The following is a 19,410-nucleotide window of genomic DNA, read 5'->3' on the forward strand; positions in this document are numbered from 1 at the left end:
GGCTCGACGACTCAAGGAAGATGGCGCCTCCTGTGCACCGAGCACTTGTCCACCGCGTTGCCTCTGCCGTGGCTTGATTCCCAGTCCGGCGACAGCGTTCCCGTAGGGGCCGGAATGGGAAACAAGTTACTCAATATGACCCAACGGACGAAGCACTGGCAAGCAATAGCAAGGTTTAGCGTTGCGCTTGGATTCCTCGGACGGTGTTGTATCTACATGTGGGCGCGACATTCTGGCGCGCCACATCACACAGGTCAACTCCTGCTGGGTACAAGGACACTTTATATTGGTAGTCTCACAACGCTGGCGTGATGATCGAGCCATAGAGTTTCCTACAAAAATTCTTGTAGGAAACTCTATGGATCGAGCGTCACCAGTGGCGTTGTAGGCGTCGCACCTCAATGAAAGCGTTCCTGTGTTTTAGAGCGCAGCTCGAGCGAACGAGCACAGCGGGTCACGAAAAACACGAGGAGGTAAGTGCAGGAGGAGGGTGAAGCGGAACCATGAGGCGGAATGCGGAGGAGGAAGGTGTGGAGAAAGGGTGAGAGAAAGAACGTAGTGCGGCGACGGTGGCTACGAGATGGCGCCAGAATTGGCCTCGAGCTCCACCACTGGAAAAGCTGGCGCCACCGTCGGCGTGACGTGGTAGGAGGGATCACGTGGACATAGCGGCCGCGTCGGCTGCTTCGGGCGCGCCGAAGCGAGCTGAAAACAAGAGATTAAATTCCCTCGTACGCTGCGGTCCTCATTTAGTGGCGAGATTTTCCCCCTTCGAGTGTCTCCTTTACAACGCTTTAAAGCACTACAATAGGTAGTGGCTGCCTTTGAAGGCGCACAACATGGTAGGCTACTGCTCGGTGCCGCAATGCCGGACGCACGCGACGGAGCACGGTGTCAGCCTTATTCACACGTAGCCGCAGGACAAGAAGCTGTGTGAAGCTTGGCTCGCGAAACATATAACCGGCAAGCAGTCATCTGCTACAACTCGGGTATGCAGCAAGCACAGACGCGAGGAAGATTTCTGCTACGGCGCCCGGTCTGCGATGTTCTGAAAACGCGCACTGAGACGCTCGCCCGAGTCCGCTGCCCGACTAATGTCATGACGGTTTGGTCTATGAACTTGTCGATGCTATAGATACTGGCAAGTTCAGTGGAGTGGAAAGGCAGCGGTAAGAAGCACATTTAAAAAAAGCATGGCATATGGTCATGTTTGTGTTATGAATTAATGCACTGGATTACAAAAAAGGAGCAGCGGGGAATTGCACGCTGGGAACACCGATAAACATACAGTGCGACGCAACTCGAGAAAGAGTATTGAAAGGTCAAAGAATTTAGTAGAAAAAAAAAGATTGAATCGTCGCGACGGCACATCACAGTCCCCGTAGGCGTCGAAGTCTCTACAATGAAATTATTTTTGAACAGCTCTGATAGCGCCCACGGATTGCAGCGGTGGCGTAGAGGTAGAACACCCGCCTTGCGTGCAAGAGGTCCGTGGTTCGAATCCCGGTGCCGGCAATTTTCCACCGGATTAAAAAAAAAATCCGCGTGTTGATAAAATTGCACAAACAGGCCTGGAGTGTGGCCTGATCCCGGTGACCAGAACCGGTAACGCACTCCCTCACCAGAGCAGGATTGGCCACCCTGGTGCAGTACTTGGCCACAACCTCCTATGAACACAACAATCAAACCCCGGCCCTCAGTCCCCAGCAGCTGCGAAGCAACTGACCACGGCGGCGGTCAGACCTGCGACGCAGCAGAGGGTGCTAAGAATCAGTGGCTCCGGACAGGCCGCCATTGGAATATGAACCTGGCAACGTTTAACGCTAGAACGTTATCTAGTGAGGCGAGTCTAGCAGTACTATTGGAGGAATTAGAGGGCAGTAAATGGGATATAATAGGGCTCAGTGAAGTTAGGAGGCCGAAAGAAGCATATACAGTGCTAAATAGCGGGCACGTCCTGTGCTACCGGGGCTTAACGGATAGAAGAGAACTAGGAGTCGGATTCCTGATTAATAAGAATATAGCTGGTAACATACAGGAATTCTATAGCATTAACGAGAGGGTGGCAGGTCTTGTGAAACTTAATAAGAGGTACAAAATGAAGATTGTACAGGTCTACGCCCCTACATCCAGTCATGATGACCAGGAAGTCGAAAGCTTCTATGAAGACGTGGAATCGGCGGTGGGGAGAGTGAAAACTAAATACACTATACTAATGGGCGACTTTAATGCCAAGGTAGGCAAGAAGCAGGCTGGAGACAAGGCAGTGGGGGAATATGGCATAGGCACTAGGAATAGCAGGGGAGAGTTATTAGTAGTTTGCGGAACAGAATAATATGAGGATAATGAATACCTTCTTCCGCAAGCGGGATAGCCGAAAGTGGACGTGGAGGAGCCCGAACGGCGAGACTAGAAATGAAATAGACTTCATACTCTGCGCTAACCCTGGCATCATACAAGATGTGGACGTGCTCGGCAAGGTGCGCTGCAGTGACCACAGGATGGTAAGAACTCGAATTAGCCTAGACCTGAGGAGGGAACGGAAGGAACTGGTACATAAGAAGCCGATCAATGAGTTAGCGGTAAGAGGGAAAATAGAGGAACTCCAGATCAAGCTACAGAACAGGTATTCAGCTTTAACTCAGGAAGAGGACCTTAGTGTTGAAGCTATGAGCGACAATCTTGTGGGCATCATTAAGGAGTGTGCAATGGAAGTCGGTGGTAACTCCGTTAGGCAGGATACCAGCAAACTATCGCAGGAGACGAAAGATCTGATCAAGAAACGCCAATGTATGAAAGCATCTAACCCTACAGCTAGAATAGAACTGGCAGAACTTTCGAAGTTAATCAACAAGCGTAAGACAGCTGACATAAGGAAGTATAATATGGATAGAATTGAACATGCTCTCAGGAGCGGAGGAAGCCTAAAAACAGTGAAGAAGAAACTAGGAGTTGGCAAGAATCAGATGTATGCGTTAAGAGACAAAGCCGGCAATATCATTACTAATATGGATGAGATAGTTCAAGTGGCTGAGGAGTTCTATAGAGATTTATACAGTACCAGTGGCACCCACGACGATAATGGAAGAGAAGATCGTCTAGAGGAATTCGAAATCCCGAAGGTAACGCCGGAAGAAGTAAAGAAAGCCTTAGGAGATATGCAAAGGGGGAAGGCAGCTGGGGAGGATCAGGTATCAGCAGATTTGTTGAAGGATGGTGGACAGATTGTTCTAGAGAAACTCGCCACCCTGTATACGCAATGCCTCATGACCTCGAGCGTACCGGAATCTTGGAAGAATGCTAACATAATCCTAATCCATAAGAAAGGGGACGCCAAAGACTTGAAAAATTATAGACCGATCAGCTTACTGTAAGTTGCCTACAAAGTATTTACTAAGGTAATTGCAAATAGAATCAGGAACACCTTAGACTTCTGTCAACCAAAGGACCAGGCAGGATTCCGTAAAGGCTACTCAACAATAGACCATATTCACACTATCAATCAGGTGATAGAGAAATGTGCAGAATATAACCAACCCTTATATATAGCTTTCATTGATTACGAGAAAGCGTTTGATTCAGTCGAAACCTCAGCAGTCATGGAGGCATTACGGAATCAGGGTGTAGATGAGCCATATGTAAAAATACTGGAAGATATCTATAGCGGCTCCACAGCCACCGTAGTCCTCCACAAAGAAAGTAACAAAATTCCTATAAAGAAAGGCGTCAGACAGGGAGATACGATATCTCCAATACTACTCACAGCATGTTTACAGGAGGTATTCAGAGGCCTGGAGTGGGAAGAATTGGGGATAAAAGTTGATGGAGAATACCTTAGCAACTTGCGATTCGCTGATGATATTGCCTTGCTTAGTAACTCAGGAGACCAATTGCAATGCATGCTCACTGACCTGGAGAGGCAAAGCAGAAGGGTGGGTCTGAAAATTAATTTGCGGAAAACTAAAGTATTGTTTAACAGTCTCGGAAGAGAACAGCAGTTTACGATAGGTAGCGAAGCACTGGAAGTGGTAAGGGAATACATCTACTTAGGGCAGGTAGTGACCACGGATCCGGATCATGAGACTGAAATAATCGGAATAAGAATGGGCTGGAGTGCGTTTGGCAGGCATTCCCAAATCATGAACAGCAGGTTGCCGTTATCCCTCAAGAGAAAAGTATATAATAGCTGTGTCTTACCAGTACTCACCTACGGGGCAGAAACCTGGAGGCTTACGAAAAGGGTTCTACTCAAATTGAGGACGACACAACGAGCTATGGAAAGAAGAATGATAGGTGTAACGTTAAGGGATAAGAAAAGAGCAGATAGGGTGAGGGAACAAACGCGAGTTAATGACATCTTAGTTGAAATCAAGAAAAAGAAATGGGCATGGGCAGGACATGTAATGAGGAGGGAAGATAACCGATGGTCATTAAGGGTTACGGACTGGATCCCAAGGGAAGGGAAGCGTAGCAAGGGGCGGCAGAAAGTTAGGTGGGCTGTTGTAATCGCACCGCTGGTACGAGTTGTTGGGAACTCGGCGCTGACGCCCGTTGTTGCACCTGGGTCGCAAGCCCCAAGGGTAGCGTTGGCCTGGCGGCCTGGGGTACAACTGGAAGCATCCGAAGGTCCCGGCAAAGCATGAGTCAACTGGTAACAACAAAACAACTTGTTTATTCTAACATCGCAAAGAGTTGGCGGTCAGGTTGACCGAAGTAGAGAGACGGGAGAGCACGTTACTCAACAGAAGAAATCGGAGCCCTCCTTTGGCGTCCGGGGGCAGCTGCTTTTATACTCTCGCAGTTGAGGGCAAGAAGGAACCCCTCTATAGACGAGCACGTGACGGTGCCGCTCGGGAACAATGGGATAAGGTGGCGCAGCGTCGTGTCGGCGCCACTCGGACCCCCCCTTGCTTCACAGTTGTTGGGAGCTCCTCTCCCCGGCTGCCGCGCTTCGACAAGCGTGGGCACAATGGGAAGAGAAGGAGGAGCAGCCGTCGTGTCGGCGCCGCTCGGACCCCCTTGCTTCACAGTTGTTAGGAGCTCCTCTCCCCGGCTGCCGCGCTTCGACAAGCGTGGGCACCAATATGCACATACACTCACACACGCACATGAAGACACGTGGCATTGGAACATGCCTGGACGCGCTTGGCAGGGAGGCGTAGCGGCGGCGCCGAACGGGCCAAAATGTCTGCCGCTTTGAACGAAGCCCTGGCGTCTGTTGTATCCTCGCCGGCTTTACCGCGCGTCGTAGGCGAAACGTAACGGGGCGGACGAAATTAAGAAGTTTGCAGGGTGTTGCGTTTCGCCTGCGACACGCGGTTTTGCCGGCGCGACTGCGGCGGGGCGGCAGACATTTTGGCCCGTTCGGCGTCGCCGCAACGCTCCCCGCCCGGCGTTTCCAGGCGTTTCCAGGCATGTTCCGATGCCACGTGTCTTCATGTGCGTGTGTGAGTGTATGTGCCATTGCGCCCGAACCAGGCGATGCGACAGCAGGGGGTCACCCTCTCCCTCCAGTCATTGTGCCCGAACCAGGCGATGCGACAGCAGGGGGTCACCCTCTCCTTCCAGTCATTGTGCCCGAACCAGGCGCTGCGACAGCAGGGGGTCACCCTCTCCTCCCAGTCTTTGTGCCCGACCGGCGGCAGTGTGCGTCACCTTAGCCCATTGTACAATCACGTGCTCGTCTATTGAGGGGTTCCTTCTTGCCCTCAACTGCGAGAGTATAAAAACAGCTGCCCCCGGACGCCAAAAAGGAGGGCTCCGATTTCTTCTGTTGAGTAAAGTGCTCTCCCGTCTCTCTACTTCGGTCAACCTGACCGCCGACTCTTTGCGATGTTAAAATAAACAAGTTGTTTTGTTGTTACCAGTCGACTCATGCTTTGCCGGGACCTTCGGATGCTTCCAGTTGTACCCCAGGCCGCCAGGCCAACGCTACCCTTGGGGCTTGCGACCCAGGTACAACCACGGGCGTCAGCGCCGAGTTCCCAACAACCGATGCCATCGGTGGGATCCAAACAAGGGACGGCATGGCCACAATTAGTACATGACCGGGGTTGTTGGAGAAGTATGGGAGATGCCTTTACCCTGCAGTGGGCGTAACCAGGCTGATGATGATGATGATGATGATGATAGCGCCCAAGCAACAATGGTTGCTTGTATACTGTCAAATGCTCATATTCTGCGGCCTAAAGCTCATGGCACGGTGCGTAAACGCGCGCGCGGAGAAAGCGAAACAGTGCGCGGACATGCATGCAGACGCGCAGACGGGTCGCTGCGAATCTGTGCGATCGCTGCATTGAGGCTTCATTCTATTACGCTCCATTTAGTTATACAAACACTATAAGAACATATTTCACATAGTTAGCTCTCAGCGTTTACCTACCTTTCACGCAAGAAGCCGGTTCGGGAGACTCCATCGCGACGACCGCGCGCAGTGGCGTTCACTGTACGTATTCGGTAAAGAGATAGCGTCTGTAAACGATTGTGTGCTTTCAGTTTGCCCAAGATTATTATTTAGACAGTAAGAAACTTCTCTCGTTTCGAAAGTACTTACAGAAATGTCCGGGAGAGCTCGCGCGTGGTGTTTTCAGTGAGCGCTGACAGCAAAACCTATGAGGAGCGCGCCACGTGATCCCTCATACTACGCCAGCGAGGCGCTTCCGATAGATGGCGACTCCGTAACTCCTCGCCGCCAATAGCGAGCGTCGTCTGTGCCAGCCAGATCGGCCAGATGCGGCCGATCCAACCACTCGCCACTCTCTCCTATCGTCCTTTTTCGCGCCTCTGCTTTATGGTCGTGGGGAGGGAGGGGGCAGTACCACCTGGGTGGCGCCTTGCAACGGAAGTTGGAAATAATTTTTAGAACGAAAGCTCTACTCCACGAATAAAGAAGTATTTGAGGAGAGGAATCTGGCTAGGGCCGCGACAGTGCGCGGCCAGCCCGATAAAGTCGCGGTTGGACAAGGAGGACATTCAGTTTTCGCCGCAGCACGACAGATGACGAGTCGGGCGCGTTGCCGTCGCTTACATGTTCGTCTATAGACGCGACGCACAAAACTCACTATGTCGTATCGTATATTGTACATTTTCCCAGATTTAATTCTGTAATGTCAATAAATAGAAGCGGTGGACATTTTAGCAGGAGCTACCCTTATATATAGCTTTCATTGATTACGAGAAAGCGTTTGATTCAGTCGAAACCTCAGCAGTCATGGAGGCATTACGGAATCAGGGTGTAGATGAGCCATATGTAAAAATACTGGAAGATATCTATAGCGGCTCCACAGCCACCGTAGTCCTCCACAAAGAAAGCAACAAAATCCAAATAAAGAAAGGCGTCAGACAGGGAGATACGATCTCTCCAATGCTATTCACAGCATGTTTACAGGAGGTATTCAGAGACCTGGAGTGGGAAGAGTTGGGGATAAAAGTTGATGGAGAATACCTTAGCAACTTGCAATTCGCTGATGATATTGCCTTGCTTAGTAACTCAGGAGACCAACTGCAATGCATGCTCACTGACCTGGGGAGGCAAAGCAGAAGGGTGGGTCTGAAAATTAATCTGCAGAAAACTAAAGTAATGTTTAACAGTCCCGGAAGAGAACAGCAGTTTACGATAGGTAGCGAGGCACTGGAAGTAGTAAGGGAATACATCTACTTAGGGCAGGTAGTGACCTCGGATCCGGATCATGAGACTGAAATAACCAGAAGAATAAGAATGGGCTGGGGTGCGTTTGGCAGGCATTCTCAAATCACGAACAGCAGGTTGCCACTATCCCTCAAAAGGAAAGTGTATAACAGCTGTGTGTTACCAGTACTCACGTATGGGGCAGAAACCTGGAGGCTTACGAAAAGGGTTCTGCTGAAATTGAGGACGACGCAACGAGCTATGGAAAGAAGAATGATGAGTGTAACGTTAAGGGATAAGAAAAGAGCAGATTGGGTGAGGGAACAAACGCGGGTAAATGACATCTTAGTTGAAATCAAGAAAAAGAAATGGGCATGGGCTGGAAATGTAATGAGGAGGGAAGATAACCGATGGTCATTAAGGGTTACGGACTGGATTCTAAGGGAAGGGAAGCGTAGCAGGGGGCGGCAGAAAGTTAGGTGGGCGGATGACATTAAGACGTTTGGCCACAATTAGTACATGACCGGGGTAGTTGGAGAAGTATGGGAGAGGCCTTTGCCTTGCAGTGGGCGTAACTAGGCTGATGATGATTATTATTATTATTGAATACTGTCCTAATTACATTCCGTACTGCGCTTGAAACGAGCTACTAGCAGTAATCCCGAAGCGGACGACGCCTGCCGACGCCGCTACAGTTCACTCACTCGCATGTGGTGCGAAGCGCATGCGTAGGTGACCTTGGGAGGAAAAGCTCCCAACATGGGCACGCAAGCTGCCGCTGTTTCCTTCGCGATCTGCAGGCATTCCGTCTCTATTACAGGTCTCGAGGGTTTCCGCATTGCGTCGGCGGCGCTGGCTTCTCGGTCTTTCTCACACTTTGCGTACACTTACCTCGATGCAACTAAAGCGACCGCTTTCCATCCGTGCTTTTTATAGGAGGGAGCGGAAATATGTCGTGTCGAACTGCAGCAATGGCTACGCATCCTGCAAGAAAACGGCAATTGCACTGGAAGTTCCGAGTAACTCGGTACGGTTGGAATTGTGGGCATTGTGTGCATAGGCTTTGCAAAACTAAGCCAAACATACCTTTAGATAACTATGTTTAAAAGTTAAACCTCAGCCAAATTTTTTTTGTTAAGTCGTGCATTTATCCGTGGGGCAGCGCTCTGTATCCATCATGATTAAGCCCCTCAATAAAACTAACCCCCGCCTTCTGAAATGCACATTAACTTAAAGCTCATGCTTGACTTCATTTAAATGACGCCTGTAGCCAACGCGCCGAAGGCAACGCAATTAGCGTCCTAGGCACGTTGACGACAGGCGTCGTTTGCATAAAGTCAAGCAAGGCCTTCACGTTAAGGGAGTACTGACACAAAATTTCGAAGTCGAGTTAACGAGTGAGATCAATTTATGTGGGCACACACACATCGTCTGCAAAATATCAGCGACGAACGTAGCTTGGAACATATTTAAAATCAATTTTAAGGTCCGTGCGCGCAGCCAACTGCAAAACGCAGCCACTTGCGACATCGACATCAAGAAAGGATTGTAAGGATGGATAAACTGAGGAGGGTCCCTGACGTCACTCTTTGTGAAGCTAAGCCGGAGGTTGGCGTGGCTCCGCCATCATGTCGGGCCGGTTCTCGTCTGTTTACATTTCTCACGAAACCACGCCGCGCTGCGCGCAACCCGGCTGCTCGGACGCGTGCTCTCCGCTGCAATACTAAACAATCGCGATGTCTCGTTGCATTACCGTTGCCGAAGTCACGTTGAAAGATGTTCATAACGAACTTCGCAAATTGGGCTGTGAGATCGAATCCGCTGCTTTTACTGGCTTTTATGAAAATAAACATGCTTTCACAGCCCAGCCAGCTGAACTGTTCTCATCAACCGCAGATACCGGCCGCTGCCCAGTTCTTGCGTGTTTTCAAAAAAAAAGGTCACCCTTATCGCTCCCTTCTACTTGCTTTTCACTGCTTGGACTTCCTGAGGCTCCCAAATGGACTTACGAGCTAGGCGCCTGGCGATACCAAAAATTTTCGCATTCTCACTGCACTGCAGAATGCACATACGACACGCCGACCCATTAGCGATCCGTCTGGAGTTTATGAGCACAAGCACGCGTACTGTCGCTGTGGCTTGAGGAATTGTCGTGCTTTATTGAACAAACTTCGGACGGCCGCGCATCACTACGACAGCGCGCCGGCGAGGTGGTGGAATCTCATTTCTGACTCCGCGTTTAGATTCATTGACTGCGGCCGGAGGTGCCTTCTTCCCACGGTAAGTGAAGCTTCACGGAACCAAAGTTTTGCGATAGCCGGCGCACGGTGCAGAACAGTACGCGCGTAGCACCGGCCTACGTGCGACCACGGAACAACCGTTTGATGTGTTCGCGGGCGTATACGTTCTGCGAAGCCTTGCTCACTCCTGCAGCGCATACGCTAACATTAACGTCCCTGCGCTTCTCGCGCGCACAGATAAGACACGTTTGCGGTAGGGAGGACTCGTTCCTTAATAAGTCAAAACAGCCGCTTCTTTCCCACCTTTCCGGATCAAGCGTCGACAGGCCGGCGCACGGTGCCGAGGGCAGAAAAATGCACATATTTTGCGTACAGCTCTATCAGTATACGTGTGTCGTGGTACACCTGTGCAGGTGTGCATGAACCTCGAACGCGCTCTGCTTAAAAGACTTCGTGCTGTCGCGAGTACTGCGAGAAACAAGCAACAGTTGAGCAACATGTGTTTTAATATGCACAAAAGCAAGTTGTTACTGAATACGAATGTCTTAAAACCAGGACTATGCATTCTTGCATAACGTACGTTCTACGTGCCGCAAATGCACCATGCGCTGTCAAAAGCAGGAATCACTGACCTGCAACGCGTTCATTGCACAGATTCTGAAACGCACCGGTTATCGGCCTGCGATGGCACGATTCGCCGAAGAAGGCAAAACTTTCCGCGGATATTCCTTCGTCCGTTACCATTGCTGTGACGTGGTACATTGCGTACAGCGTTGCATGCGCGTTAAATTCGCGAGTTTTAGTTTCTCCTATCCCACCTGGCCGCAGTAACATCCGGGACAGCACCGTCCAGATAACACAGCGCAACAAAACACGGATGCTAACGCAAACCTGCCCGCACGACGCCTTTGCCCACGGTGCGAAACCTACGCAGCAATACGTGTGAGCGCACACAGCCATAAAAAAGCCGCCATTATGGCCCGACAACATGGTCGCTAGAGGAAAAGAAATAAAAAAAAAAGCAAAAATGAAACGGGAGAAACTACCCCGTCACTTCCTTCACAGTTTTCTCCTAGCGCGCGGAGGGGGTAGGGTCTATCCTCAGTTTTTAAAGCATAAGCCTTTAGTGGCTCATGAGTGTCCGTGCACAGTCCGTGGTGGACGCAGGAAAGCGGTGATCAATCACAGCGGTGTGACACTATATACGCTTGCATCCCATGCTCGCGGCCACGGCGGTGTCCGTTCGCAGAACAATTCAGACGACAGCAACAGAGGCAGTCATAGATAGGCTTTCGCCTATGGCAGTTTATTTCAGCAATGTGTCTATAGATTTTTTCCTTCATCCGTACTCTAGGCACTATTGGCAACGAGGACTTACGGTGTCGCTTGCGTAGTATGAAGGATAACGCGCCGCGCTCCTCATAGGTTTGGCTGTCGGCGATCAATAAAAACACCACGCAGAAGCCCTCCTGGACGTTTCTCTAAGCACTCTCTAAACGACAGAAGTTCTTTACTGTCTAAATAATATCCTTGGGCAAACAGAAAGCACAGAATGGTTTACAGACGCTATCTCTTTACGGAATACGTACAGTGAACGCCCACTGCGCGCGGTCATCGCGATGGAGTCCCCCCGAACCCTTGCGCGAAAAGTAGGCAATCGCTGAGAGCAAACTATGTGAAATATGTTCTTATAATGGGCTGCTTGTTTTGTATAACCAGATGGAGCACAACAGAATGCAGCCTCAATGCAGCGATCAGACGGGTTCGTGGTGACCGATTGCGCGTCTGCTTGCACGTCCACGCACAATTTTTCGCTTTCGCTGCGAGTGCGTTTTTGCACCGTGCCGTGCGCTTTAGGCCACAGCATATGGGTATTTGACAGTACACGAGCAACCATTGTTGCGTGGACGCTATCGGGGCTGTTGAAAAATAATTTCGTTATGACTAGAGGCTTCGACGTCTACGGCGACTTGTGATGTGCCGTCGCGACGATTCAACCTTTTTTTTTTTCGTTTATCCTAAATTATTGGACGTCTCATTATCATTATTTTGCAAGCTGCATCGTCTTGTAAGCTTATCGGTCTTCTCAGCGAGCAATTTCCCGCTGCTGATTTTTCTTAATCCAGTACATTCATTGTTTGATGCTGACACGAACATGAGCATATGCCATTTCTTTAAAGTCTGTCATGAGCATATGCCATTTTTTTAAAATCTGTTTCTTACCGTTCCCCTTCCGTTCCAGTTAACTTGCCAGTACCTATAGCATCATCAAGTTCGTAAATAAAATATTCATGACATTAGCCGGGCAGCGCGCGCGGGCGAGCGTCTCAGTGCGTGTTTCCTGCTGCTCACTGAACATCGCAGTCCCGACGCCGTAGCAGAAATCTTCCTTGCGGAAGTGCATGCTGCACTCCAGAGTTGTAGCCGATGGCTGCTTGCCGGTTCTAAGCTTCGCGATCCAAGCTTCCCGCAGCTTCTTGTCGCGCGGGTATACGTGTTGTTGTGCCATACCACGTGGCTATCATCGAGACGACGGGAGCAGCCATACTACGTGCACCACGTGGTTATCATCGAGGCGACGGGAGCTGCCATACTACGTGCACCCCGTGGCTATCATGGAGGCGACGGGAGCTGCCACTTCTCCACGACGAGTCAAGAATTGGACACGGGAGGCGACTTCAAGAAGTGCCCAGTCATCCCCGCGACGGATTAAGAATTCGACGCGGGCGACGTCATCACCCTGCCCCGCCTGGTTCCTGCGTACGAGGAGTCGCCAAAGGGATTTAAGGAAGAAGCGGCCCATTGTGTGAAGAGAGAGTCGCTTCCAGCCGCCCAGTCGGTCTGATGCGCCCTTACTGCTACCTGTACGCTATTATCCACTATCTGTAAATACTGTACAAAGTTTTTCGTTTCTTTTTCGTCTACGGAAAGAGTCCGTCTCTCGTCCTCGAAGTCACAACAGTGTGAAGCCTGACACCGGGCTTCATTGCCTACATCCGGCACTGCGGCCCCGAGCAATAGCCAGGCAGCCACTACCTATTATAGTGCTTTCAAGTGTTGTCAAGTGGGCACCCGAAGCGGGAACACCGCCCCACTAAATCAAAACCGTAGCGCAGGGGGGTCTTTAAAAGTTTTCAGCTCGTTTCGGCGCTACTGAAGCAGCCGACGTGGCCGCTGGGTCCACGTGATCCCTCATACACGTCACACCGAAGGCAGCGCCAGATTTCCATTGGTGGAGCTCGCCCCGAATACTGATTGTAAACAACCGAGAAAACGCTACGTCACGAGTTTTCGCTGCTATTGGGGCGGGCCCGGCGGGCAAGTTTCTCGCCATTTCGATCTTCCTGTTATTTTTTTTCCCTCCCTGGTCGTGACGCTGGCCTCTTTCGCCGCTGACGGCGGCAAAAAAATTGGCTAAAATTTGTTTCTGACACGGAATAACTCAAAGTGACCTCGAAAGTGTGCATGTTATAAAATGTTGTACGAAGTAGTAAATCGTCGGCGTGATTTTGAATCGCGAGCGGTCATGGCAGTCGCCACGGCAATCGTCTCTGCGAAGCGGCTCGCCTAGTTAACGTCTTCTCTCATCGCTACCAATGGCTTCGGGAAAACGAATTGTATTGTCACTTATGAGCGACATAAATGAAAAAAATTAAATTAAGTCATGGAGTTTTACGTGCCAAAACCACTTTCTGATTATGAGGCACGCCGTAATGGAGGACTGCGGAAATTTCGACCACCTGGGGTTCTTTAACGTGCACCTAAATCTAAGTACACGGGTGTTTTCGCCCCCATCGAAATGCGGCCGCCGTTGCCGGGATTCGATCCCGCGACCTTGTCCTTAGCAGCCTAACACCATAGCCACTGAGCAATTACGGCGGTTTAGCGACATAAATGTGCAGATGTTGACGAGTTCAATGACCTCTCGTGGTGTGGAAAGGCTGATACAGTTAGTGGTTTTGTGTTTGTCTATTAATTAGTAGCTGCTTTGACATGCACATGACAATGAAATGAAAGCTGATATCGCGGAAGACGTGCCCGCACAAAAAGTGAGGAAACATTCATTGCCATTTTTTAAATTTTCATAACAAACCAACGAATAGTTCCCTAGGTTCAGCTTTGTGAATAATACACAAGGCGTTCTGCGTAAAATTGCAAGATGGGTGTGCGCCGTTATCTATTCACAATTCGAGTAGCCCAATGAATGATACCTCCATGAGCACTGTGGAAGAGAGCACAGAAATTTGCAGTCAAGAGGCCACAGTTGCTCAGCCTCTGTGCCAAACGTGAAATTGTTCTAGAAGAAAACATACATACTGGAGAATTGGGTATTGGGGTCGAGGACTTACGGAGTCATCTGTCGGAAGCGCCTCCCTTGCGTAGTATAAGGGATCACGCGGCGCGCTCCTCGTAGGTTTCGCTTACGGCGCTCAATAAAAACACCACGCGGCAGCCCTCCTGGACATTTATGCAAGTACTCTCAAAACGAGGAAAGTTTTCGATTGTCGATATAATAATCTTGGGCAAACTGAAAGCACAGAATCGTTTACAGGCGCCATCTCTTTACCGAATAGGTATAGTGAACGCCACTGCGCGCGGTCGTCGCGGTGGTGTCTCCCGAACCGGCTTCTTATGTGATAGGTAGGTAAACGCTGAGAGTAAGCTAAGTGAAATATGTTCTTATAGTGGGCTGTCTGTATAACCAAATGGAGCATAACAGAATGAAGCCTGAATGCAGCGATCGCACGGGTTCGCAGCGACCGACTGCGCGTCTGCATGCATGTCCGCGCACAATGTTTCGCTTTCGCTGAGAGCGCGTTTTCGCACCGTGCCGTGAGCTTTATGCCGCAGCAAATGAGCATTTGACATTACACTAGCAACCATTGTTGCGTTGATCCTATCAAAACTGTTCAAAAATAAGTTCATTATAGAGACTTCGACGCCTACAGTGAATGTGATGCGCCGTCTCAAGGATTCAACCTTTTTTTTTGTCTTCTAAATTCTTGGACATTTCAGTAGTATTTGTCAAGCTGTGTCACACTGTATGTTTATCGGTCTTCTCAGCGCGCGATTTCCCTTTGCTTCTTTTTCGTGATCCAATGCATTGATTCAAAACGCAAACATGACCATATACCATGCCTTTTTTTTTTTAATGTGGGTTTTACCGCTCCCTTTCCGTTTCGGTGAACTTCGCAGTACATAGCATCAACAAGTTCATAGACCAAACCGTCATGACATTAGCCAGGCAGCGGGCGCGGGCGAGCGTCTCAGTGCGCATTTTCTGCTACTCACCGAACATCGCAATCCGGGCGCTGTAGCAGAAATCTTCCTCGCGTCTGTGCTTGCTACATACCCGAGTTGTAGCCGATGGCTGTCTGCCAGTTCTATGTTTCGAGGGCCAAGCTTCACGCATCTTCTTGCCCTGCGGCCATGTACGAATAAGGCTGACATCGGGCTCCGTTGCATACTTCTGGCACTGCGGCACCGAGCAGTAGCTTACCATGCTGCACGCCTCCAAAGGCAGCCACTACCTATTATAGTACTTTCAGATGTTGTCAAGCAGACACCGAAGGCGGTAAAGCCTCACCACTTAATCAGAACCGCAGCGCAGGTGGGGCTTTAAACTTTAGTTTTCAGCTCACTTCGGCGCTTCCGAAGCAGCCGACGCGGCCGCTCTGTCCACGTGATCCCTCATGCCACGTCACGCCGATGGTGGCGCCAGCTTTTCCAGTGGTGGAGCTCGCCCACAATACATTCACATGTACTATTCAAATCCCCACATCAGAAGTAATCTTTCATTCCTTGCAGCATTGCTCACCATCGTACGGTCTTTATTGCACCGCGGCATCTGTGCAGTAATATAACTTTACAAATCGAAGCTGTATATTGGGAATTCAGTACACTGAAAGCAACTTTGCGTATGGCTTAGATAATACAGTGCTCCGGCATATGAGTCATCTTAGTATGAGCCGCTTTCTTTACTAGTTGTTCACTGTGATGCCGGAACTATAGCAGTGCCACCGGGCACTGCTGTATTCCTGCAGGCACGCTAGAACACTTTGGCTGTGCACAAACATCTCTTTACATCGTGCTTAAATTAAGGCTGTGCAGATTTGCTATCAGAATGTGCTTATAGGCAGAACTGCCTAGCATTCAAAAAAGTGTTTGCAATGTAAGGGTGGATGCTCAGCTTTGCAGGTGCGACATTTTACATTTATAGTGCAAGACCACATCGATGTACAGGAAGGGCACCACACAAATACTGGCGTTGTGACATTCCAGTCACAATGCAGGTAGTTTTCTGCGTTTGCTTTAGCTATAAACATGTGAAGCAATCTGTAAATTCAAAACTATGAACTAAATTGAGACACCATGAAAAGCAAAATAACACTCAGGTAGGCATTTTTTTTGTCAGCTTAACTCTGTGTGGTGGAGGTCAAATATTATATATATATATATATATATATATATATATATATGCACTATTTGTAACTGCAAACAGCATGCATTACATAACCAGTACAGTAGTACAAAAGCAAGTAACGATGCACATACTGCTCTTCCGCCTTGTTGCTTGGACATTGTCACTGCTGTTACAGAAAATTTTGTTTTTGCAGCTCAATATGTGCCTAACTTGTCATGCAGGTCTTCACCCATTTTTGCCTGCTAGCACAGAGAATCAGCCATTAGAAGGTGATTCTTCATCAAGCCAGTTTGTCGAGACCCACAAAAAAAGGATCTTCAACTACCGCCTCAGCAGAGCCCTTCGGGTCATAGAGAATGCCTTTGGCATAACGGCACAGAGGTGGCGCATCCTGCGCCGCCCGTTCAAAGCTAAGGACGAGAATGTGAGAAGGATTATCTCTGCTTGTGTAGTCCTGCACAACTTCCTGCTCAAGGAGTCCCCCACTTCCCGATCTGCATACTGCCCTCCTGGAACAGCTGACCAAGTAGACTGGCAGGGAAACATCAGTGAAGGGAGCTGGAGGGCCGAGGACAGCAGCAACAATGCACTGCCACCTCTGCGTAGCACAGGCTGTCACTCAACCAGGTAACGAAGTTTTCATGTGGCACGTTACATAATTATGGAGAACTTCCCAGGAAGCATGCAAAATCATGACTTTGGGTAGTCGACTGCTTGCTACTGCTACTCCTGCATATGCATAATTGTGTGATACTTCTTTCTTAAGAGCTGCCTACAAAATGCGGGACGACCTTGCCAAGTACTTCGTCACTGATGGCCAGATCCCTTGGCAAGAATCCATGATCATGGACAGAACACTGTACAGTGGTGAGTAAAAAGTTTATTGGATACTGAGGGTCCTTGTATTAGGCAAAATTCAGCAACGAAGTTAATTTTGACACATGTCCCTTTCCTGCTTCGCTTCCATCACTTTGTCATGCATGACCTTTTCTATTTGCTGATGCGTATTAAGCAGACGCAGTTGTTGGGCAATTGTCATACTGAAGAAGTATGGTAGGTCGTGTGCTTGTTTCGATGACTGCGATGGTTTTACTGCACGCAGTTGCTGTAGACACTCTGACGCAATGTTGACATGCGACACTGATTGTGCAGATCTGAAAAAAAAAAGAAAAATGGTGGATACTTGAGCAACATAATCCTCACACTGCGTGTGCCCTTATCTTACCTGGAATCAGTGGATGACAGTCTGGGGATCTTACGTGGCCTGTTCACCCAGAGGAGAAAATTTAAGTTTACATTGTCAATCACACGCTGTGCTACAAATTCACATAATATCTGTGGATAGAATAGCACGCATGCATGCGGACTTTTTAAGTGATCCTAATGCAACTACTTGCCTTTCAGTATGAAATGCTGTCTCTTGGTCGGTATCCCCGCTGTACCTTGACCTGCAGAAGAAAATGCTGTTACCACATATAGATTGCACTGAACCTAAACAAAAGAATGAAGTCAAGCCTATTTTTAGGGATTTTCAGGTCAACACTCTTAAAAAAACATTACTCTCACCTATCTGTTTCTATGACTGCAGGTGTCACGCAACGTGGCGACGATCCTGCTCCGGAAAGCTCGTCTATGGAGCTTGCATCGTAAATGGGATCCTCCAGCTGGCTTTGCTCGACGACCTCCGTGCTGCCTTCCGTGCCTGTGCTTTGGCGAAGCACGACTGGTGTTCTGTGTTATGTGTCATTCACCAAAAAAAAAAAGCACGCGAAACACTTTTGAGCTTCAAATATTCCTCACAGCTTTGTAGAATATTGTTTGCATGAAATGAACATGGACAGTTTCTTTATTAAAACAACGCAAAATTATGTAGGGCAACTTGAGAAATAAGAACTTTCAGTGGAATTTTCCAAATGTGTGCCATGCAGTGATGAAAATACCTACTGAAGCCACAATACATTGAACTCAGTGCAATTTCAGTGGAGTTATTTGGTTCTGTTGACATACGAGTCCATTTACCCTTTCAGGAGGGAAGATGAGCTGAGCTCGTGGAGCGCATAATTGCAAAGGAAGATAAATCACGAGACTAGCTCGTTAAGTGCTTCTTTGTTATCCGCGCAGATTTGCAGACTATTTGAGCTCCTGTAATGGTCTGCGCTTCTTCCAGAAGGTATGCATGCGTTTTATGCTTCTATGTAACAGCACATATTGCGAGGACCTGCTGAAGAGTAATGTTCACAGTGCGGACTCCATTTTGTTGCTTTCCGTCTCCATGAAAATGGGATCGTATGTGGTACAACTGCGCGCTTCAAGTCGGGACGAGAAGGAAATAAAATGTGTGGAATGTTTGAGTTTAGCCTCTTCTAGCCAGAGAGATTGAATTGGCCTTGGGCAACAAGGTTTGCCTTGTTAAACTTTTAAAAATTATCCTTTTAGAGTAGCCTACACCTTGCTAACAAACCTTTTGTGCTGAAAAGTAAATGTGTTATTGTTAGACATTGTCCTCTTCAGCTGCAGGCGATTTTGAACTGGCATCAGACAACACGGGTGTGCAGCAAAATCCCCTTTCAGTTGAGTGGATAATATTTTATGTTTAAGTAAGCTAAACCGTTCTGACGAAAAGTTCCTGCACATCGTTGCTTTTTATGACCACTAAAATTGTTTGCCCGGATAGAAAAAATTCGGGCTTCATTGCAAGCTTTCTCTATTTCTTCTGTCCAAGTGCTGTGAGAGGTGCCTTCCAACTTACCCTTCACGGCTCGGGAAATCAATGTTTGTGCAGATGCTGAAAAAATAAAAAAAACGTGATACTTATGTTTACCACGCCATAGGTTACGCAAGTCATTTCATAGCCAACTTCGAAAATATGCTACTGTTATTATTCATCATGCAAAAATCATCTAGTAGTACTTCGCTATTCATTAGTGATTGTTCCTGCACGTGTAGTTCATCAGAGCAGTTACTCGTTAAGTGTTATGTTTATATTATGCAAAAGTGAGGATGTGGCCAACATATCAATACTTACGAAATATTTAGCTTTGCCATCGCATCATGTGTGCGTGTTGCTCTGAGTGTAACTGCATGACTATTGACACATGCTCACATCGCCACTTATATAA

General features: G+C 48.7%; 1 protein-coding gene across 1 annotated transcript; it reads left to right on the plus strand.

The window, feature by feature from the left end:
• The first annotated feature begins 503 nt into the window (after positions 1-503).
• On the plus strand, positions 504-17,941 carry LOC142567994 (uncharacterized). The gene is made up of 4 exons (XM_075678085.1): positions 504-541; positions 16,538-16,918; positions 17,058-17,158; positions 17,880-17,941. Exons 1-4 carry the CDS (start codon positions 504-506, stop codon positions 17,939-17,941), a joined length of 582 nt encoding a protein of 193 aa, XP_075534200.1.
• The last annotated feature ends 1,469 nt before the right edge of the window (positions 17,942-19,410 follow it).

This window comes from Dermacentor variabilis, unplaced genomic scaffold (genome assembly GCF_050947875.1).
Source record: "Dermacentor variabilis isolate Ectoservices unplaced genomic scaffold, ASM5094787v1 scaffold_15, whole genome shotgun sequence".
NCBI lineage: Eukaryota > Metazoa > Arthropoda > Arachnida > Ixodida > Ixodidae > Dermacentor > Dermacentor variabilis.